The sequence below is a fragment of the Hypomesus nipponensis genome, chromosome 17 (assembly GCF_054491055.1).
Source record: "Hypomesus nipponensis isolate SF chromosome 17, ASM5449105v1, whole genome shotgun sequence".
Classification (NCBI taxonomy): domain Eukaryota; kingdom Metazoa; phylum Chordata; class Actinopteri; order Osmeriformes; family Osmeridae; genus Hypomesus; species Hypomesus nipponensis.
Window position 1 is genome coordinate 8492928 of NC_140377.1, and position 23287 is coordinate 8516214.

At 50.2% G+C, this 23287-nt stretch overlaps 1 protein-coding gene across 1 annotated transcript in view; it reads left to right on the forward strand.

The window, feature by feature from the left end:
• The first annotated feature begins 385 nt into the window (after positions 1 to 385).
• col5a3a (collagen, type V, alpha 3a) overlaps positions 386 to 23287 on the forward strand; it is a 42254-nt gene continuing 19352 nt past the window's right edge. The window contains exons 1-20 of the mRNA XM_084677076.1: positions 386 to 637; positions 8991 to 9158; positions 9291 to 9504; positions 9860 to 10022; positions 13814 to 13936; positions 15827 to 16324; positions 17170 to 17289; positions 17388 to 17507; positions 17606 to 17659; positions 17760 to 17801; positions 17927 to 17989; positions 18969 to 19043; positions 19249 to 19332; positions 19568 to 19624; positions 20834 to 20887; positions 20994 to 21047; positions 21216 to 21269; positions 22068 to 22121; positions 22386 to 22439; positions 22741 to 22785. Of these exons, the coding sequence (XP_084533202.1) occupies positions 553 to 637; positions 8991 to 9158; positions 9291 to 9504; positions 9860 to 10022; positions 13814 to 13936; positions 15827 to 16324; positions 17170 to 17289; positions 17388 to 17507; positions 17606 to 17659; positions 17760 to 17801; positions 17927 to 17989; positions 18969 to 19043; positions 19249 to 19332; positions 19568 to 19624; positions 20834 to 20887; positions 20994 to 21047; positions 21216 to 21269; positions 22068 to 22121; positions 22386 to 22439; positions 22741 to 22785 (2181 nt within the window). The 5' untranslated portion in view covers positions 386 to 552. The remainder of the gene's footprint in view (positions 638 to 8990; positions 9159 to 9290; positions 9505 to 9859; positions 10023 to 13813; positions 13937 to 15826; positions 16325 to 17169; positions 17290 to 17387; positions 17508 to 17605; positions 17660 to 17759; positions 17802 to 17926; positions 17990 to 18968; positions 19044 to 19248; positions 19333 to 19567; positions 19625 to 20833; positions 20888 to 20993; positions 21048 to 21215; positions 21270 to 22067; positions 22122 to 22385; positions 22440 to 22740; positions 22786 to 23287) is intronic.

The window sequence follows — 23287 nt, forward strand, 5'->3', positions numbered from 1 at the left end:
CTGGATCAACTACAGTCGACAGATTTCAGGATTTTATCAAAATTATTTAGAGATTTCTCATCATTTGAAATAGAGGTTATTCACACGCATACAAGAATGGCGCCGAGTTGCGGCGCACTAATGCTACAAGGTCGATGGGTTTAATAAGCATGAGTTGGTGTGAAGTTTGCCACTCATGACATGTGTCCTTTGTATGCACCATTCATCGTCCACCAGGCTCGCGGGAGACAGTTTTTGTTTGGGAGGGAGCGGAGAGGGGGTGTGTAGTGAGAGAGAGAGAGAGAAAGAGAGAGAGAAAGAGAGAGAGAGAGAGAGAGAGAGAGGGAGGGAGGGTGAAGAGGTGGGGGTGAAATTGAATGAGAGGGACGGAGCGAAGAGGAGAGGATTCTCCCAAAAAGTTCTCTAAGTAGTTGCAAAGTGAAACTTCAGACCGAGTGTGCTCAAGCGTCGCACTGGTTCTCTTTACTCCTCTACGCATGGCTGCAAAGTGTCTATACATTTAGCCTTTCATAAACTTCTGTGGCGGAGCCAAGTGGGTCTCTGCTTTGAAAGATGGACCGCTTAAAACGGACGTCAGCGCACAGGAGATTACCGCTATTTCTTATGGTCATACTACACGCAACAACTTCACATGCTGGTAAAGTATCTGTCTGAATGCACCTGCTTAGACATCAAAGGGTCACACTGTAAGGCTGGTAGAATAGTGAGTTGCATTTTATTGAAATCAAATGCTAACTTAAGATAATGTTCAGTATTGCGCGTTTAAATAAATCAACGTCCATATAACACGTTCTAACAAGGGCAATTCCAGGCCTATACAATGTTATATTTATTTATAAATACAACCCGTTCCGAGCATATTTGTGCACTTATAGTCGAGACCATGATCTTTGAGGTTGATATCTGTATTTTTGATCTGTGTGGATGCTGCTGGTTAAAACTTGTCCACTGAACACCCGTCTGGAGTTACTTTCTACCAGGCGTTACGCTTAATTACTTTACAAGCTAAAGTCATTCCTTCCTCTAACTAACATTGATCATTTGAAGGGTAAAACATTTCACTACGTCTTTGCGCGACATGCGCTTGATATGTTGCCTCAACTTGTCCAGCCCTTCTCATTGAATTTCCAAGCAGGATGATATTTCATTGTTTGTTCGTGCCATGAATAAACTCTCCAATTTTGGATCATCAGGTGGAATTGGATCCCTCTGTAAAGCCAGCATCCATATTCCAATGGGCCTGTGATGTCATGTTTGAGTTTGCTCGTGACCACTGTCGGTTTACTGTGAAACGATTTAGCGTTGGCTTGAGAAAGAGGTGAATGGCTGAAGACTGACCTAACACAGTAGATTAAAATTCCTGTCATGGAGTTGTTTAATGTTCTCACACAGTCCCCGGAGAAGTAACTTGGCTGCTCATTTGAAGTGATGGTCCCCAAGAAATGTAGTGCTTTTACAAATATTTGCCTTGATGTATTTATGATAGTGTTGTTACTGTGTCATTCTTAATTACAGCAGATGGTTGGTGCAGTAATGATTTATTTTGACATTTCTTATGGTTTGGCTACAGGAGAATGCTGTTGCCCATCATGCCATGGCCTGGTCAATGTGGTTATCATGGGTTGCTTACAAGCCAGACACATCTGACATATGACCATTACAATGACCATACATGGTCTAAAGAGGGTCGGTAAAACAACAGTCCTGGGATGTGAAGCCTTTGTATCAGTGTGGAAAAGATGCCCTCTGGCCGAGTCTTGAGTGTCTTGGACAGCGCTGGTTTTGTTGCAGGTGCTCTCCCCTGCGAGACAGCCTGATGAGGAGACATGCCTCAACAGCTGAAGTTAACCCTCTGGTCACCAGAAAAGGTTTTCCAAAGCACGTCCCATTTTCACTTGAGAATTTGACAAACAACCCCAAATGATTTGCTGGAATGGGTTGCCTGAAATCCAAAAGTTCCATTCGAGGGTTGAATCTTGAGAACGTCTGACTCACTGACTGTGCTGCCTGGGCTGGGAGAGGGTGTGCGTGGAGGAGCAATGGTGTGAGGGCTGTATGTGCTGCGGCTGACATGGCAGTCCTGAAGCTGTTTGATGGTGTGTGGGGTAGGCAGGAGTGTAAGGCTGTCTTTTCCCATGTGTTCCCTGTGTGTTTTGGAGGGCCAGGGACAGAACTCCGTCGTCATGTTTGACGACAGGAAGAGATGACATTCTTGCACACGTCCGCAGTTTGTCCTGTGTTCCTTTGCCTCTGCACATATTTTCGATTCCCTTTTTCTTTCCCTGTTCAAAGGCTCCGGATGGAGGGGGTTTGTTTCTTTTCATATGCTGAATCTCCTCCCTCCCTCCCTCCCTCCCTCCCTCCCTCCCTCCCTCCCTCCCTCCCTCCCTCCCTCCCTCCCTCCCTCCCTCCCTCCCTCCCTCCCTCCCTCCCTCCCTCCCTCCCTCCCTCCCTCCCTCCCTCCCTCCCTCTCCACCTCTGGCTGTATGACGGGGGTGTGTGTGTGGGGGGGAATTCACGCGTGCAGCCCCCTCTCTGGGTCCTATTTGATCCCCCTCCGTCCTGATCCTGCACCAGACTCCCAGAGGAGGGGTTGTTCCCCTTTTGATCCACTGACAGAGTCAGTAGCAAATGAAAGCAGCACGTCTTGTCAGCAGCAAAGAAAAGAGGGCCCAGTAACCGTGCACACAAGTGAGTACCGCTAGAAACTCGGCTTGGAGTTCTTCTCATGGAGCAATCCAACCTGACGCTCTGCGTAAGGTTATCCTCTTCACCCAGTACCCAATCAGACTCGGGTCCCAAATGCTAGGACGAATTTGCCTGTAATTCTGCTAGTTTATGCCAACTGTTTGGAAGGAGCTAACAGCTAATGCATGGAGATATTTCTTAACGTCTTGTGGCGCCAGTCTTAAATCTATATTGAGCAAGAAACATCTGGCCTCCAGAAAGACAACAGCCCCTTCCCCCAGGCTCTGTCCCCATGCTGAAGAGAACGACGGCTCATGCTGCTTTTTGAGGACAGGAGATGAGGCCCCTTTCTGTTCCAGCCTTCCTCTCATGTGAGTGGACCTCTTTGTGGTGTCCTTTTACCTGTCATCCACTGAACAGGGACCAGATATACACGTTGATCCTACATGCACACCAGACCATAGAGAACTTTGATCCACATTGTGCACGATCCTCTTTGGAGTGGACAACAGTAGCACGCTACTTGACTAAAATCATCTGTTGCCGCATCTTATACAATAAACCCTCTCACACACACACACACACGCACGCACATAGAGCCACACTTACGCGCTTTGCACACATTCACGCGCACACACACACGCCCAAAACACACGCGCGCACACGCAACCTTTTGACAAAGGAACTGGTGATCCTTTTTCAGTGATCCGTTTCCAGGACAGCGAAAGGCTCCTCTGTCCAATTCTGTGTACATTATCCTTGACACCCGGACAGATGTTCCAATACCTCTCGAGGCAAAATAGGCCCACAGTGAGCAAAGAAGGGCTAAGAGGAGAAAGGCATTCCGTTTCTTTCAACAACTGCAGGTCCAGAGCCTCAAAGAGAGAGAGGGCCCGCTGATGACATGTGCATGCAGCATGGCGTGTTGTGTTTTGCTTGGTGCGCCTCTGATCCTGCACACCACGATAGCTGCCTCAGTGTTATGATACCCGGGAAAGTGATTGATGGTGGATCGTCGACAGGAAATACTCTGTTTATATGCGGGTGCGTGTGTTGGCGTGTGTTGTTCCCTCTTTGTGTGTGGGCATGTGGGTGTCCGTGGGTGCGTATCCCGCGAGGGGACAGAGCAGACAGTGGCAGGTGTTTCCTCTTTGGGCCCAGTAGGGCCCGGCCTGTCTGCGGTTCGCGCGGTGAGCAAACATCAGCAGAACAAACCGTCGAGGTCGAAGAATGTCACAGTGACGCGAGTTGGAGGGTGATGTGTAACCAAACCAAATCTGTCCCGACAGCTCTCAGCTCCATCCATGCAGTCGCGTCACGCTCGCATGGAACGCAAGCCTCAGCGATGAGACTATCATGTCACGAAACCCCCCCCCCCCCCCCCCCCCCCCCAATTCAGAACACACAACATCACAGTCCGACAATCACCCCCTTTGTCTTGTGGGATTAAAGACAGTACGCTGGAGACGGGCAGTGAGAGGGTGGGGTTTGTAAACAGGGGAGAACAGCCGTGTCAGCGAGACACCCACATACATGTGCGGTGTGTGTGCTTAGGCATGCCAGGTTCACACATGTACTGAATAGCCCGCATCCCTGAGTCGTTGGACCATGAAGGACCGTGCTGGGAGAGAAAATGAGAGAGATAGAGAGGGAGCGAGAGAGAGAGAGACAGCAAGCCAGAGAGAAAGAAAGAATAACAGAGGGAAAGAAAGACGAAGCGAGAGAGACGAAGAGAGCAAACAAGACACTCGGAGAGAGCAGAGACAGCGAGAAGAGGAGGGACCGAAGTCCCGATAGAAAGAGAGGGAAATGGAAGGAGAAAGGGAGGGAGAGTGATAGAGAGAGGGCCGGGCCAAAGAGGTGCGACGGCTGGATTCCCAGCGGTCTCCCACACAACCATACACTTGAATGGCTCCCAAACTCCCAGTGATAACTCAAAGCAGACCCAGCCCCGAAGCCCAATCAACATGATAAATATTGCAGTCTGCTGGCCCACATTCCTCCTACACCACACATTCCTCCATCTCCATGTAAACTTGCCCTGCTATATGGTGGACAACTCTGATTATCCCCTCTTGCATGTCCTTCACTGTTTAGAGAGTGAGTGAGCTGTGTGTTTAACATACGGATGATGGACAGGATTCTGAAAGAGAACAAAGAGATTGTTGAGAGGTGGAATATACAGTACTGCTATGTGGTACACAGGTGGGGCTTTAAACTTCTGTAATCAATTGGGGTTCATGCCATTAGGTGTGATTATGTTTAATTGGCTCTGTTTGTTTTGTTTTATGCTAAAGTGTGTCCAAATGTTAGTGGTAATACATTGGAACAGGAGGTGTGTTTAGAGGTCCTGGCCCCATGCCTGTTAGGGCTACTTAGCAGTGACCCCGGCCCCAGGGTCAGAAGTCTTCTGCTGGGTAACTAGACCAACTGAAGCCCTCATGGAGGCCCTTGTTGGTGCCTTTTTATTCAATAGGGTATTTCATCTCCACATAGATCCTTGACTCCCCATTCTAGGAACATTAGCCAGTTGACGTCATTCATCATAGCCATATTCCAAAGAAATACTGTCTCCGAGAAACGCGAATAGAAAGCGACATTTCCTAAAGTTCAAACGGAATCTGAAGGATTTGAGACGCTGACGTCCACATGCCTGACAGACACATGGCTGACATCTGCTGATATGTCGACAGCTCGAGAATATCAAGAAAAGATATCGCCAGACACCGTGCAGAGCACCAATCACAACTGAGTCGATCTGACTCCTCTGCTCTGCCGGGTTCTGGGTGGGACGGGGAAGACGCCGTCTCTGCCTAGTCTCATTCCTGGCAGGGATGTTGGAGAAATCCCCTGATCGCCATGATCACATTCAACAACGCGTGGTACGTGTAGGTTAGACCCGGGAGTGGTGAGAGACAGCGAGCGAGAAAGGGGAGCGTGGGAGAGAGAGAGAGAGAGCATCTACAAGACGTGGCTTGTGTAACTGGAGAAGGAAGAAGAGAGTTGAGAATGTACCCACTGTATGTCCGTTGTTGTGTGAAATCGACGATTGACGTTCTCAGCGTCAGACGGCCAATCGGGCGCTCACATTTCAAAAAGCCCAGGGGCCTGAAGTGCCATGAGACAGACACACGACGACACAGGACAGACTCGCCGTCTTCTCAGACACAACGTTTTCCACGGAAGCACCGTAGACCCAAAGATCCAGAAGAACCGTATTCTCCTCACGTAATGTCGATCTGAATGCAGAACCATCTCCTGGCACTGACTCAGCGACGGTAGCCGTTAATGAGATTCCAAAATGCTGCTTTGATGAAGATGAAGTGTGTGGGGCCACTGTGTGGACATGTAGAAGAGTATAGAGACACGTAAGGTGAGCTGAGGATATCAGCTCCAGTCAGATGATGTACAGGGAAAGCTGTCTGAGGAGACAGGGCCGCAAGACAGCTCGATTGGCTGACAGATTGTTGGCCCCGATTCAGACGATGGAGACAGATCCAATTGTTAGGAGTTAGCGAGATCGTTTTGATCCTGGGCTGGCTCCAGATCTTGACTACCCAGCCACCTGCCCCATGGCTGAAGCTCCACATGATGGTTACGAGCGGTACAGTTATATCTCGAAGAATTTGCTGTGCAGCTTGTTTTCACACGCCATGTCACAGAGGAATTTAGAACAACCGAGAGAAACCAAACCCGGACTATATGTTCTGAATAACTCTCTTAGGGCAGAGAGAAAACAGAAGGCTTGGAAGGAAAGCAAATCACAGAAATATTCTCTCCTCTCCTGCAAAGAAGGTTGAATAAGCACTATATGCAGTTCACAGATAGGAAAGAAATCCCTATAGGGCTGTAGGGTTAATTCTCTAGAGGTTTAAATCATGTTAGCATACTTCAGTGTCAGTGAAGTCATTTAAATCTTACATTGTAATGTTTAAGAAAGTCTGAATAGATAACAAGTGTCAAACAAGTGAAAGACAAATGTCCACCAGGCATTGGGTCCATCCATATCATTTGTATGCAGATCTATTTTGCAATAAATATTTTGTGGAACTGGTTATATTATGCGAACATATTTTGTACGACAATTACATATTTGTATGCCTTTCAAAGTTGTTACCGTGTTTTTTGGTCATTTATAAATCTTCTTTTTGCAAACATTGCTCTTTGAGTTTGTATCTGGAACATAAAGGGTCCTGGTACTGGAGGAATGTTCTGGTGCTCCTCCCTTTGTTTGGCCCCAAGGCGTTGCACAATTGCTCTTCTGTATTTCTGCCTTTGTACTGTAATGGAAAAACTGCAGGGGTCAAAGGTGAGGCATAAGCCTTTCTGTCAGTTTTTACATGAGACTTGCCTGTACCGTTTGTACCATTTGACTGGGACACTGGTGATCGAGGGAGCAATGAGGGACATCGATGATGTGCAGCATCATCTGCGTTTCTTTACAAACGCAGCGGTCCTGAAGTGACGGTGTCTGTCAGGGTGTTAAGTGAAAACACCTGGTCAGACATGCTGCAGTGTAGAATAGTTGGGACAGGACAGCACGGTGGGAATGTAAATGTGGACTGAAAGCAGATTGAGGTTGTCAGAAGCTCTGTGTAAAGCAGCATCCCGAAGGCACATCTTAATTGTGTCCAAGCTGCTTCAGATTTAAACTGTGCTTGGCTTCCTCCAAACAGCATCACCCTCTAACCTTTTCTTCTCTCTTTCTCAGTTTGTGTGTGTTTGCATGCTTGTATGTGTGGTGTGTGTGTGTGTGTGTATGCGTGTAAAAGCACATTAAGGGTCTGTGAACAGACGGATTATTCATTGACATTTACGTAGACCACAGTAATGCCGGGCAATTAGGCTGGGTTTGAAAAGCATCGTAAACGTATGTGTGTGGGCTGGTGTGTTCAAGGATGAGCAGTTGGGTTGCAAGTGTGACAGCTCTGTTTGTTGGGGGGCAAAAACTCCTGCAATTATTCCATCTAGAAAATTGTTAAAAACTCAGTATCAAAGTAAAATGTAAGTTCCTTTGTCTGAAGTACTTTTAAATCATCACCTGATGTTTTCCACTGTGTCGAGGGGGCCAAGCTGTAATTCACAGCTTAACCTATTTACAGTTCTGTTGCTGTGCTATAGGACTCTGCCTGTGAGACTGGGGCTGTTCACAATAAAAGGCCAAGGCTATACAAATAAACAGTGCCATAAAATGTTACACAGTGTTTTCTGCAAGCATTGTCTGGGCACTGGTAAACTCTCACCACATGTTTAATTAACAGAGAATAAAAGGCAAGCGACGGTGTAAGGGAGGGAGGGGGCGGAGAGGGAGGGGGGAGCTATTTGAATTCATGCCTGGAATGCTAAGTGCTGCGTTGCCCTTAACAGTCTCACTCAGCCAGCTGGTGGGATATGCAGGAAGCAAAGCTCTGAACTCACCGAAGCTCAGGGCTGCACTTGATCAACACAAAATCTAATAACACACCCAGCCACCCAACTGTTAAATAAACCAAAGTCACAATGTAATTAGATCTTTTTCAGTGGAGCTCTCTCTCACACGTTCTGCCCATATTTCATACATTGAGCGAATGGCCTTTGTATGGAGAAAACAAATAATACCACTGATTTCATTAAAAGAAAAACATGCATTATTCATGCCAGCGAATGAGAGTGAGGGATGGTGTTTCCAGTAGCGACAGGCTGAGGGCAGGTGTCAGCTGTCAGGTGGGCTCGAGGTTCAGCAGGATTACGGTGTAGGCCGGGCCACAACCCTATCCCATAATAACAGCCACAGCAGGCCACCTGCAGCCGGCTCTTCTTGGAGCTGTCTCCATCCCCAGGCGCAGGAAGCTCCCATTCTGCACTGTTTATCGATCACTCCACTGGGGCATGCAGTCTTGTTCCCCACCAAGAGACCTGCACCATAGCACACAGAAACATACCAGCTGTTCTCGTATTTGTTCCAAAAAACAAAAACAATTTTCCTTTAAAAAATAGATTTTAACATCAGGTTGGAATCCAATCAAATCAAATCAAATGTATTTGTATAGCCCTTTTGACACGCAAGCATGTCACAGAGGGCTTCACAAACCCCCATAGAACCGCCCCCAACCAACTTAAACCCTCAAGGAAGACAAGGAAAAACTCCCAGAAAAAAATGGAAGAAACCTTGGGAATAGCAGAAAGCTTACGTTACAGTGGCATACTTCAAATTATGAACGCATCCTTGACTATGAATGCATGAAATTCAGTGTTGGTCTGAGTGTTTGGCTGCACTTGTGCTGACCTCCTCTCTCTCTTCCCCCCCCCCCCCCTGTGTTTAGCCGAGCCCATCGACGTGCTCCGGGTGCTGGAGCTGTCGGAGGACATGGAGGGCGTTTCCATGGAGGCCGGTCTCTGCACGGCCAGGAAGGACACGGAGGAGGCAGACCTGGCCTTCAGGATCGACAAGAAGATCCAGCTCAGCGCTCCCACCAAGCAGCTCTACCCAGGTAGCCCTCATCCAGCGGACGTGGCCGACGGCCGTCCCTCCCCGGGGTTTAGCCCCCGAGGCCCGGGGTTTACCCCCCAGCTGGTCTCCACCTCCAGCCCGACTGACCTCCCTGTCGTTCCCTTCTCCGCAGACTCCTCCTTCCCTGAGGATTTCTCCCTGATGGCCACGGTGCGGGCCAAGAAGGGCACCCAGTTCTTCCTGCTGTCGGTGTATGACGAGCAGGGCGTGCAGCAGCTGGGGCTGGAGGTGGGGCGCTCGCCGGTGTTCCTGTACGAGGACCACCAGGGACAGCCCTCGCCGGACCTCTACCCCATCTTTAAGAAGATCTCCCTGGCTGACGGAAAGTGGGTAGACGGGATGAGCCACCCAGGCTCGATTTTAGCATTCCCTTTAGCATTATTGTGATTGACCCTGAGTAACCTGGAAGCAGGAAGGAGGGACATAGACTAGCTCATCCTGAAGATTGTGGTCCGAGTTTCACCGTGATCCTCACGAGCACTGTTACCTGCCATAGCGTACGGTCCTCCTTTTATGTTTTTATATTGGATCTATTTACCATCGACAACGATTCATCTCTTAGGGGTTCCGCTTTCATCCTTTCACACGCAAATCGATTCACGCGCGCAAGCGCGTCCGACGGTGCTTCGCGTCGCTTTGCTACATCCGAATGTTTGTGCGTGTGTTCTTCTGCATCTCCAGGTGGCACCGGATCGCATACAGCATACAGGGCAAGTCTGTCACCCTCTACCTGGACTGTGAGAAGGTGCAGACACTGGACCTGCTGAGAGGGGACGACCCGGTGGTCAGCACCGAGGGGGTGACCGTGTTCGGCACGCGCCTGCTGGATGAAGAGGTTTTTGAGGTAGAGACACTGCGTTCGTATGTTTGTTTACTGGCAGTTAACTGCCTCCACAGAGGGGGCTCATCGAAGAAAACATGTCGTGCGCTGCTGCCGACTCATCCATCAAGTAGTTATTCATGTCCAATCAGTGAAAACCTGTTTCATCGTACTATTCTACTACTGCCTATTCGTTATTCGAGTGTGGCAGCTGAATGTTCTGACAGCAATCCTCTGAAGGGCCCTCCTACTTTCCAAATGCAATTCCTTTCGTTCCTCATATCGATCATTGCAGCTATGGGAGGACATGATAGATTGGGCAGGGTGGTGGTGCAGTGTGAGACTGGCTGGTCTGGGTGAGCCGGGGTTCATGCGGTATCGGTCTGAAGGCGTCGAGAGCAGCACTGCTGGCCAGAGTCTGCAGAGTCTGTTGTTTTGTGAGGAAGAGAAGGCCACGGTAGCCTGAGGAAGAGAAGGAGAAGGGAGGAGCAGTGCTGTTCAGACATGCTCACCACACACACTTTGTTCACGCTTTGTACATTGAAGTGTGTACGTGTGTGTTTGTGTGTGTGTGAGTGTGTGTGTGTGTGAGCAAAGACCTGCGGACTGGCTGTGAATCTGTGCCGGTGAATGAGTACGGCTCGTCACGCTTTGTGAGTGTGTGGACGGATTCTCCCGGAGGAGGAATGCCTCATGGGGTTGTCATTCCTCCCGTGTCACCTGTCAGCGCTTCGGTCCTCATTATCCCGGAGTAGCGAGGAAGGTCAGAGGTCATGGCGAAAACGACTTTGTCTGATCTAGGAATAGGTACTGTGCAAACGGACCCTTCTGGAGCCTTTGAAAATTGAATATGAAAAGGATTGGAGACTGGAGCAAACTGTGAAATTGAATGTTGGTAGTGGTTCCAACGCCTCTATTTTAATTTGGACTTTAGTGTCCTTTTTTCTTAACTGTAAGTCGTTCTCAGTGTGTCCGTGCTCATGTCACAGTCCCGACTACTCCATTGTCATTCCCAGTGCAGCTCCGGCCTGAATCACTGGGCTTGAACATAAAGGGGAGCTCAGTGCAAGTCCCATCTCTCATCTATCTTCAAAACATGTCCTCAGGCCATGGGACTGTTCAGTTCAGAGAGACATAAAGAGAGAGAGAGAGAGAGAGGAACAGAGAGAGAGAGAGAGAGAGAGAGAGAGAGAGAGAGAGAGAGAGAGAGAGAGAGAGAGAGAGAGAGAGAAAGAAAGAGAGGAACAGAGAGAGAGAGAGAAAGAGAGGAACAGAGAGAGAGAGAGAGAGAGAGAGAGAGAGGGGGGGGGGGGGGGAGGGGGGAGGGAAGTGCACATAAGATGACTGCCTCTCTCCCTCAGGGTCCCATCCTAACCTTGTGGCACACCAAACCCACATACTTCAGCCTTCAGAAGAGGACAGAGGAGGAGGGGATTATCAGTGCTTGATGACTTGACGGACGCGCACTTCAGCACTCTCGGCTTTCACTCAGAGGAAACCAGATGTCTTTGTGCTCGCCGTATACCCACCGTCTCTTCTAATGGACAGTAACTCAATCGGCTTGGCCACGCCCACACAATTCCCTGCCCGCCCAAACTCCTTCCATGGCAAAAGTGTTCCTCCTTCCCCTCTCACGTCCCCCTCCCGCTACTCCCTACCATCATGAGACGGGCGACACACTATTTACGAAACAAAACTCTTACCCTCTTATCTGTCATCCCTCATCTTTTTCATAACTTTTCGGATTCATTCGCGAAACAGCCCAGCCTATTACCCCTCCCTTGAACGGGCTAAGTTCTTTCCATCTATCCGTCTTCTGGCTGTAAAAGATCCCGTGGTGATGACTAATGCTCCTCTTCAATTATCAATGTTCTCTCTTAAGTCTGTGCTCTCTATGTGGGAAGTAAGTGGCCTGTGCATGTTTTCCATTTGAACTTTGTGTGTGCGTGTGTGTGTGTGCGTGTGCGCGCTCGTGTGCATGTATGTGTGTGTATGTGCGTAAGTAAGTGAGTTTGTGGGTCATTGCAAAGTGACCCGGGTTAGGCTGGTACTGGGGTAGGGTTAGGTTAGAGTGCAGCTCATTCTCTGACCCACGGACTGTTCCCAGGCTCTGGTTCCGGGGGGATCTGGGTGGGAGGCTGGGGGGTTTGGGGATGGGAGAAGGGGGGTGGGGGAGGGGGCGTGTAGCTGTGTTCCGGTCCAGTTCTCCCAGCGTGGGAGCCCAGCCTATGAGCCAGGGGTCTGTGGTCAGTCTCTAAAGCCTCTATTGCTTCCAGATTGCCTACAAATGACCAACAAGCGAGTGAAAAGATTGTATTATCTAAATACTCTCTCTCTCTCTCTCTCTCTCTCTCTCTCACAAAAACAAACCTTTCTGAAGGTTCTCTCCCAGCCTCTTTGTGCTTTGGTGGAGTTTTAACACACTCATTTGTCAGATATGATCCAGGAAAAGAAAAAGAAAAACAATACAGCGTTTGGTGGTAAAGAACCCAGAACTTTGGCGTTGGCACAGGTTCCATGAGTCTCTGTGTTGTCAAGCATGTCTTGCAAGGCCTTTGTTATCATTTCGACTGCCGGATTCAATTGAGGAATCTCATGGTTAAGTGGGTAGATGCGAGAGGCACATTGGCTGGGTCAGGGTCGGCCGTTTTGCCTTTTCCTTTTCTGAAAAGGATTCTGATTGTATTCAGATGTTTAGACTTAGTCATCGGCATCTGTTGCACTTTAGGCCCTAAAGGAGAAACCATTGACCGTTTACTGCTATGCGCATGTGAAACCTACATGCACTCTCCTTCACCCACGGAGGCAAATCTCCGGTGACTCACTGAACTGCCAGTTGTTGTTAAGGAGTCTCATGGTGAACGCCTGGCTGGTAGGCTGACTGCCTGAACGGTTAGATGGCTGGTTGGCTGGCTCTTGGACCCGGCTCTGTGTGACCTTCTCCTGGGTGGAACTGTAATGCGTGAAGGGCTGACAGGAATGCATGGATGTCGTGAATGGAAGTGTAGTGTGGGTGGCGGGTTGAGCGGGAGGAGGAAAATAATGGTGATTGATCTCACCTGTGGCTGTTTAACCTGATTACAGAGGTAGACGTGGGCCTGTCACCACTGAACCCTGGCCTCATCTATCTTTATTGATCTCAAATGGCTTCCTGTTATGATGCGCTCCGAGCCAGTCGTTTGTGCAGTGTGCTGCCCTGCTCAGATCGAGCTATTTACTCTGCCGACACCATGACATACACACAGTATGGGCCAGGACAGATGGAGGTGTGAGTTGGATTGTCTGTGCTGGTGCAAAGTGGGATCATCCAGACCAGACAGCTCGGTGACGTCGTGAGGGGCGAGTCTGGCCCTGTGGGTGTTTATGTGCACACACACACACCCTGTAGCCTTTCTGGGGGAGGGACAGGAAGTCAAGGGTCCTGACGGGGGGGAGGGGGGGAGGGGGGGGATGATCGGGAAGGGTTCCGTGTTCTTGTGTGTTTACACACCCTGCTGTGTCCCACACCACTGGGATGAGAGAGAGCCTGAAGTGGTGATGGCAGCAGTATTATTATTAGCCACTCCAGACAAACGATGACCTACATCGGCCCGCACGGCCGAGTGTCCTCCACGCCTCCTTTGTGCGCCCCTCTCCCTGCTCTCTCGCTCCGACCTCGTCCGACCCCCTTTATCCTCAGATTGAGGTTTCTCAAAGGTCGAAGCGTTCATTCTGTCAGAGTAGACGGAACGCTTCTGTCTGCTCACTCACAGAGTGTGGGGCAAAGAGTTATATGACACGATGCTTGTGTGCCTGTGTGTGTGTGTGTGTTACAGGGAGACATCCAACAGCTGCTGATTGTGGAGGACCCCCAGGCTGCGGCTGACTACTGCTTGCACTACATCCCAGACTGTGACTCCCCCTTGCTCTACAACACCCAGGCCCAAGACACCCAGGAGGTGGGTACTCCCACCACCAGGGGGAGACACACACACATACACATACACTCCAAGAGAGAGAGAGAGAGAGAGAGGGTGTGTATAGAGAACAGAAGAAAGGAAGGGACTTTCAGCACACACTGTAAGATTTGGCTCGATAATTGTTTTTCCTTGATAACCATTTGACAGATAATTAACTTCTTTTTTTGCAGCAGCAGCTAGTCAGGATTTTATGATGAATGCTACAGTGACATGGTTTAAAGATTTCTCGGGATAAGCACCATGACTCAATCTGCCTTCAAGATTCCCTAGAGACATGTTTCATGTTTAGGCGTAAGCAAGTCCTGCTGCCAGGCTTCTCTCCCAGAAGCCCTCGTTTCTCAGCCAACCAATAAAAACCGAACAAGCATGCATGTGTCTCTAGAGCTGTGTCAACAATACCAAAGGTTTCCCCGACCCCACATATCACATGAGTTATTGCTAATCAATTGCCTCAGCCAGTGGGTCCCGAGCACAGCCAGCGCTAACTCAGTGAGCAGCGAGCTCGAGGCCAGAGTGAGCCGTCGCGCAGAGCTGCAGCAGGCCGAGGAGGACGAGGAGGATGACAAGAAGGACCTCCTCTTATCTGATATGTAGCCAGTAACAGAGCATCCCTCCCAGGGCAATGTCAGGTGTTCCTTTGGCAGCCTCCCCGTTCAGTTTGGTAGCCTAAGCACGCCCGCACAGACACACACGAGTCACGCGCAGTCACACACGGACACGCACACACAGGACACAGCCAGGGGCACTGTACATCTCACAGGATATCACAGCTTATCCAATCCATGGGCCTGCATGGGCAATGGGAGCATTCCTGGTGATGCAGTATATGTGTGTGTGTGTGTGTGTGTTTGTGGTTTGTGTGGTAATGTGTGTGTGTGCGTGCGTACAATTGTGAGTGAGAGAGTGCATCTGTGGTGGAGATTAAGGGAAAGATACAGTCAAAATTAATGGATGATGGAGGACAGATAGATAGAGAGAGAGTGAGCCAGACAGTCTAACAGAGTCAGATAAAGATAGGAGTGGGAAAGACAAATACAAAGAGAATATATATATATATATATATATATATATATATATATATAAATGTGGTGTGTGTGAGTGTGTGTGAGTGAGTGTGTAATGGTGGAAAGTGTTTATAATTAATTTGGCAGAACCTGAGGTCCTGTCAGGGTCTCTAGCAAGAACATTGAGTTCTATCCCTACAGTACTCCCTGCTGTGTGCACAGTGGTGTGTGTGTCCTGCTATGATGCCCGAGGGACTGTCCGCCAGTGTTTATTTGAGGCCCTTCTGGCTGTGGCTGGACTGCAGCTGAGGAACAGGCTGTGCATCCAGATATTTTCTACATCGCTCAGCACGCAAGCGAGCCCATCTCCATCACTCTCCCACAGACCTTGTTAACACATTACAGTAAACAACACGGACCCCGTCGATGACTCTCGGACACACCCTCTTTCAAACTCCGAGACTCAACGATGTCGACGACAAGGCACCCTCACGTTTACAGACGCACAGTTTCGCGGGCGAAATTGAATTCAACTCGTTATCGACGCCTCAGTAAACCCTGGGAACGACCGACCAGTGACCTCACCACCGAACGCGTCCGCTCCCGTGGTCGTGTTTGAAGACGCGCAGTGCTCTCCTCCGGCCCCCTGCGAGGCTGCCGTCGCTTCCACGTGGGTTCAGATGCCGGTGGAGGACGAGTGCGCCCGCTCTCTCCCTGACCTCGCCTCGGCGTTTTCGAAATGCGCCGCCTCCGCCTCCTTCACAGTCCATTTTGCGATGCTGTGTTTCACCATGTTGTTGTTTTTCTCGCCCCGTGCCCCCCCCCCCCTCCACCCCCCCTCACCCCCTTCCCCCCCTCATAAAAGATCCCCCCGCCTCAATCCGCTCCCGCGATGCAAAGCGACGAGCCGGAGGAGCCCAAGAAGCCCCGCCCCAAAAAAGACAGGAAGGGCAAAAAAAAGGATCGATCCAAAAAGAAGAGGGACAAGTCGTCCAGGAAGAAGGGCAAGAAGGAGCTCAGGAAGAAAAGGAAGGAGGAGGAGGGGCCTTCGGAGGATGGCTTCCTCGGCGTGTCCACCGCTTTGCCCGAGTACCTCTCCCAGGAGCCCTTCCAGGCCCCGGGGCTGACCGAGTACCTCTCCCAGGAGCCCTTCCAGGCCCCGGGGCTGACCGAGTACCTCTCCCAGGAGCCCTTCCAGGCCCCGGGGCTGCCCGACCTGGAACAGTCCACCGCCAGGGCTGTCGTCCGCAGCGAGGACATGGACCGCGCCGCCGCAGAAACGACCACACGCCAGCCCAACGTCAGTGTGGAGGTCTCCTCCGTGGGGCCCGGTGCACTGCCTGAACCAGTGGTCGCTCAGGAGGTAGACTGAAACTGACCGCGTAACCACCCCCGCCCCCTTCCTCCATCTCATCCAAACTCATCTAACTCAGCACACCCCCACTACCTCCTAACCCCAGGTCGTCCTCCCACCATCCATCGTACCCCTACCCTCCCGCTCACCCCAACCACTAACCGGCACATCTCTAACCACAGCACCTCCAGCAGCACTGAGCCTGTGGAGCCGAATGGAGATGACCCAATAGATCACCTAACCTAGGCTAACATAGTTATACATGTTTTACAACACATGGACAGATGTAACTCGAGTTACGGTCGTTGTGCGGCGTATGTGTTATAAGACATGCTCAAAGAACTAGAGTGGTAGAGAACTAGTTGTGTGTGGAAACTGCGTGCTGTCTTCTCATGATATTTAGTCATATGTATATACATCACATTCGAATGTGTGGTATATATTAAGTATCCCAAGTTTCTAATAAATATGATGTTTTATGTGTTCATACTGTAGCAAATAACATACCGTAACAAACTGTATAATCATTGAATCATCTGCTTCTCCTTACCTGGTACTGGCTGTCACACACCATGGCCTGTGTCATCTCCTCCTGGTCGTAAAGTGTTCACCTCTTTCATATTAACACCACATCTCAGCCTTGCTCCACGTCTACCCGGCACATCCCTATAACCTGCACCAGCCCAACAGGGGGCGCTCTCCTTCCCCCTGTACCCTGGGGACACTAGGGGGCCGGTTCTGCAGTAGACCGGCCAACCACGAGGCTCCAGGATGGCCTCATCCACAGGACTGCCCAGTGTCTCCAGGGCGACAGTCGCCATGGCAGTGGAGTGACCCTGTGCCCTGCGTCGCAGGCGGAGCGGCCGGTGAAGGAGCCTGAGGTGGAGGAGTACGGAGACGACTTCTACGGCGGCGCGTACGACGACCTCTCCGTTTCCACGGTGGCGGTGGGCCCCAATGTCACCGAGTACGACGTGAGTTGTCTCGACGGCCGTAACCATGCAGTAGCTCAGCCGTGGTGGTCAACCACTGTTCTCCGAGTCTAGTTAGACATCCTCTTACGACCTCCCAGGTTATCGAGTACGACGACATCCGAAACGAGACGGATCAGGTGGAGTACGAGGAGTACGAGATCTACGACGACGGCTACAGCTTCGCCGAGAGAGAAAGTGCCGGAACCTGGGATGGAGAGGTACTGTCCGGCACGCACCCTTGTCTGTCCCCACGCACTGACCCTCGCGAGCGCTGTTCCAACGTGCGTCTTGTTGTGTCCACCCGTCTGTTCCTCAGACAAGTCTCCGAGCAGAGAAGGGGCAAAAGGGAGATCCGGCTATCGTCGAGCCGGTATGTCATTTCCTGAACAGCCCAGTGCAATGTACTGTGCCAGTTGGTTCCCTGCTACCGTGTGGTGCAGCGTGTCTCATCTGCGTCTGTGTTGTCACAGGGCACGCGAGTGGAGGGACCGCCCGGACCCCCAGGACCAGAGGTGAGGCCCCCTCCTCTCGGACTCCGGAGGCTCCTCGCCTCAGCGCCTCCTCTCCATCTGGGTGCCACCATACTCATACCATACCATTCGAAAAACTGCTGACTGTGTGTGTGTGTCCTCCACAGGGACTCCCAGGAACGCCAGGCCCCCCCGGCCCTTCAGGACCCATGGGAGACCCCGGAGACTTGGTGAGTTCCTCCCTTCTGCCCCAGCGCCCATTGTGGGACGGCTAGATCCCTGTAGAAGGAGGTCGACAGGGCCAGTTGGGCCATGGTGTAATTCTGGCCCTGTCGGGATGTTCCGGGCGTTGCCCTGGACCTATAGAGGAGCAATGAGAGGCACCAAACAGGTGACCTGGTGATGGCCCTGACCGCTAACATGCTCCGGGGACTGATGGTGACTCATTTGAATTTGACCTCATTCTTGCTGTTGGTCAAAGTGTGTGTGCGTGAGTATGTGTGTGCCCGTGTGTGTGTTTGTGGGTTTGTTTGTCCTTCCCAGACTAACTCTTTCCAGCAGACTGAAAGAGACAGACGCTTAGTCATTCTCAGTGATGTTCAGGTTTTCAAATCCTGTCGTTCGTTCTCGGGGAAAAGAGCTATTAACCCGCGTAGCCTCGCCACTCGAAACCTTTCAGATCAGATCATTACGCCAGCCTTCTGACAGCCCTCAAAACATACAGCACCAGGCTGACGTTCAGCATTTGTATGCAAGCTTTGGAGTTAATCACTCAACATAACACACTGATTAGTTTCGAGTGCAGTGGATGGTTTATGACTCCTTTAGCTGCAGTGCTGGTACGGTCCTGTTAGGACAGGCAGGGGGTGGAGGAATAGAGAGAGGGATTAGTGGATGACTTTAATGCTTTGTGTTGTGCTCATAGGCATACTATCAAGGCAGCTAGCGTGACATCACAAGCTTTCGGTGTGTTACCAGGAGACAGGCTAATTGATAGTGAGAGTGAGTGACAAGCCCTCGGGAAATAGAGCAGAGCTTGTTTTCACAGTGATTAGCTAGCAGGGCTCTTTCGCCCCCTCTGTTTGGCCTCACATACATTCTTTAACGTTCTTACTTACTTAACATGCAGGCCGGAACACACATGTATATGCGTGCACACACACACACGCGCGCGCGTTACCTAAACACTCCCCTCTCTCTTCTTGTCAGGGTCCACCAGGAAGACCTGGTCTGGCTGGGGCTGATGGGATACCGGGTCCTCCGGGCACGATGCTGATGCTACCAGTAAGAATGAGATTGATTATAGCTTTTCACTTCTTAGTTGATACCCTTTCTCTGTTTACCTAAACTTCGGAGAGCTATGCCTCTCGAAGAGCAGTACCAGCTCAGCGCCACAAGGGGGAGCTGTGTGATAGAGGTTCAGTCCTGGTCATGAGCGGAGAGTGAACATGTGAATCTGCAGTGTAGTCCCTCCCTCTCCTCCCTCCAGTTCCAGTCTGGCGGTGACTCTCAGAAGGGGCCAGTGGTGTCGGCCCAGGAGGCCCAAGCCCAGGCCATTCTGCAGCAGACCAAGGTATGGTGACCAATCGACACAGCTGAGCAGCTGGCAGCCTCACCCAGAGGGGATGACGTCACTGTAATACTGTAACTGTTGGTTCAGGTTGCTGATGCGTTCTAATGTCTACTTTGCAAATCACATGACTATGCTGTAGGCTTCCTGTGGGTGCCCTTTCAAGCCCAATGCCATGTGACATCTCTTCTGTTTTTGAATTGGACTCTTTTATTCATGGAGCTGTTGTCTGTTTCAGCTGTCGTTGAAGGGCCCTCCAGGTCCACTGGGCCTTACAGGGCGTCCAGGGCCGATAGTAAGATACCACTGACACAGTCGGAACAATCATAAGACACTACTGACACAGTCTGAACCACAATAAGACACTACTGACACAGTCTGAACCACAATAAGACACTACTGACACAGTCTGAACCACAATAAGACACTACTGACACAGTCTGAACCACAATAAGACACTACTGACACAGTCTGAATCACAATAAGACACTACTGACACAGTCTGAACCACAATAAGACACTACTGACACAGTCTGAACTACCATAAGATACTACTGACACAGTCTGAACCACAATAAGACACTACTGACACAGTCTGAACTACCATAAGATACCACTGACACAGTCTGTATTTCCGTTAGACATTACTGACACAGTCTGAACTACCAGAAGATACTACTGACACAGTCTGAACTACCAGAAGATACTACTGACACAGTCTGAACTACCAGAAGATACCACTGACACAGTCTGAACAATCATAAGACACTACTGACACAGTCTGATCTACAATAAGACACTACTGACACAGTCTGAACCACAATAAGACACTACTGACACAGTCTGAACTACCATAAGATACCACTGACACAGTCTGTATTCCCGTTAGACATTACTGACACAGTCTGAACTACCAGAAGATACTACTGACACAGTCTGAACTACCAGAAGATACCACTGACACAGTCTGAACAATCATAAGACACTACTGACACAGTCTGATCTACAATAAGACACTACTGACACAGTCTGAACCACAATAAGACACTACTGACACAGTCTGAACTACCATAAGATACCACTGACACAGTCTGTATTCCCGTTAGACATTACTGACACAGTCTGAACTACCAGAAGATACTACTGACACAGTCTGAACTACCAGAAGATACCACTGACACAGTCTGAACAATCATAAGACACTACTGACACAGTCTGATCTACAATAAGACACTACTGACACAGTCTGAACCACAATAAGACACTACTGACACAGTCTGAACTACCAGAAGATACCACTGACACAGTCTGAACAATCATAAGACATAACTGACGCCGTCTGAAACACAATAAGACACTACTGACACAGTCTGTATCCCCGTTACACATTACTCACACAGTGTGAACCCTCTAGCCTCCACGTTCCTTTAAATGAAACCCAACCAGGTCAGGTGGGTCCCAGACCATGTCTCTCTGTTCTGAGTCCTATGTGCGTGTGTTCAAGGGTCTCCCCGGATCCAGCGGACTGAAAGGAGACAGTGGAGACAACGGCCCAGCCGTAAGAATGACACTGTTTTTATTGTATTCTGGTATCCCCCAATTCAACAGTGTGAGCTGGCATCACGCTCCTCCGGTCATCCCTCTGTCCTTCTGTCTGTGCTCAGGGTCCTCGCGGGTTGCCAGGTTCTCCGGGACTTAGCGGAAGATCAGGAAAAAGGGTGAACCCTTTTTTGTTTTGCAGTTTGATGATCCATGCTCTATACCTCAACCGTGACCTCCCTCTTTATTTCTTTGCTGGCAGAGGTAGTATTGGTTTGCTCTTTTCTGATTACATTACCATATTGTATCTCTGTTTATTTGTGTGTGTGTTTGTGTGTGTGTCTCAGGGACGGGCTGGATCGGATGGGGCCCGTGGTGCACCAGGGGAAACAGGGTCCAAGGTAAGGTATTATACGAGGCAGAACGGCAAATACGGTTCGAGTGTATGCCTGCAACACACGCGGTCCTCATAAATCGGTGTATTTGCATGCTAATGCAAAGGTTTCCTTTTCAAGGTCTCATCGGCGTGTGCGCAACGAGTGGTCACATGGGAAATAGTTGAATTACTGTAAAGTCTAATCATGTTTTCCTGCAGAGTAAGCCCGCAGATATCCAGGGCCTAACTTTATTACATGTATTGACAGCGCCAGCAACTCAATACTTAGCAGCTACAGGAAGAGCTTAGTAAATAAATAAGGTTCCCCTGATAGCCAAACTGTCAGAAGAGCCACGTCTTTATCTCTCTGAGCAGTGCTGTAGCACAGAGAGGGACCTCCAGCTAATCTGCCCTCCCCCCCCCCCCCCCCCCCCCCCCCCCCACGCAGCCCCCGCACCCCCACTCCCCCCACCCCCAGACAGGAACTCAGACTCACAACAGATGTGAGGGTCTTCTGGGACGGAATCTCAATCCTACGGCACCTCGCTGTCACCGACACTGTGTTTGTGTGCAGGCGCGTGTGTGCATTTATGTTTGTGTGTGTGTGTGTGTGCGTGTGTAGGTGTGCTCTGTGTGTCTGTTTGTTTGTCTCTGTGTGTGTGTGCTGCAAGGGAAGTGTGTGGCCGTGAAAACGTGATGTAAAAGTGAGAGATAGAGCAAGATTAGGAGGTAGGTTCCTGTGAAGTGTTGCCTGTTCATTAGTGTGTGTATTGTGCAGTATATTTGGGCGTAATGCTCTTGGGCGGCTCTCTCTCTCTTTCAGGGTGACAGGGGCTTTGACGGTCTGCCTGGTCTCCCGGGTAACAAGGGACACAGAGTGAGTTTGAGATGACAGCCCGAAACCCTGCAGTACCATACCCAGGAGAATGGGTTTTTACTTGTGTGTCTTGCAGCTCTTTTAACTTCACAGCTTGTTTGGTGTTTGTGTGCGTGCGTGTGTGTGCGTGTGTGCGTGCCTGGGTGTCTGTTTGTAAGCCTTATTGTACCAACACCATTTTACCAGTTTGATTGCTCAATTTTGTCTTTTTTTACGTCCACGTCCTGTCTGGGAGACATTTCTCATGGTGTATTGACTTCCTAGGGGGACAGAGGAAAGCCAGGTCCCCATGGACCTTCTGGGGAGTCAGGAGAGAAGGTATGTGGTCCTCATGCTACCCTGGAACACCATCAACGAGGACCTAGGACAGGAGCACTGCACAGCCCAGGACCCATCCCCAACATCGAGTTCCAAATCCCAACTCAAAAACATAGTCTAACCTTGCCACCCAAGTAGCACTTCAGTGACCCTGATGGGTGAATTCAATGTACCTATTTTCGTTTTTGAAATAAGCAAACTGAACTTAGTATTAGCAACGTAGATGGATCGGTCGGTATTTTGAATGCACCTCTGTAGAGGTTGAGTGTTTTTTGTTGACTGTTCTGGTGTCTTGTGGTAGGGTTCAGATGGACCAGTTGGACCTGGAGGGCAACCAGGTGAACCTGTGAGTACCCATGATAACATCCACACACACACAAGCTGGCAACAGTCGCGCACACACACACACTCGCACGCGCCCAAGCACGCACACACACACACACACACACAAGCGTACACAACCTATTTATATGCCCCCACAGGCAGATCTATGTCTGTCCAGTGCCCGGGCTGATTGGTTATGACTCACACTCCATCTTTATCCCAGCAGGTGAGGATGAGACTCAGAGGGGCTCAGCCTCTCTAAATGGATCACCCGGTACAAAGTGAGGGCGAGAGAGGGAGAGAGTGAGAGTGAGAGAGAGAGAGAGAGAGAGAGAGAGAGAGAGAGAGAGAGGGAGAGAGAGAGGGAGAGAGAGAGAGAGAGAGGGAGAGAGAGAGGGAGAGAGAGGGAGAGAGAGAGCTGTCATAGAGTACAGTGGAATGGCTGTGTTAAACCACAAAGAAACGGGGAGAGAGAGGAACTTCCGAATTTGATGAGGGAAATGGATAGATAGAGCGATTCCAGG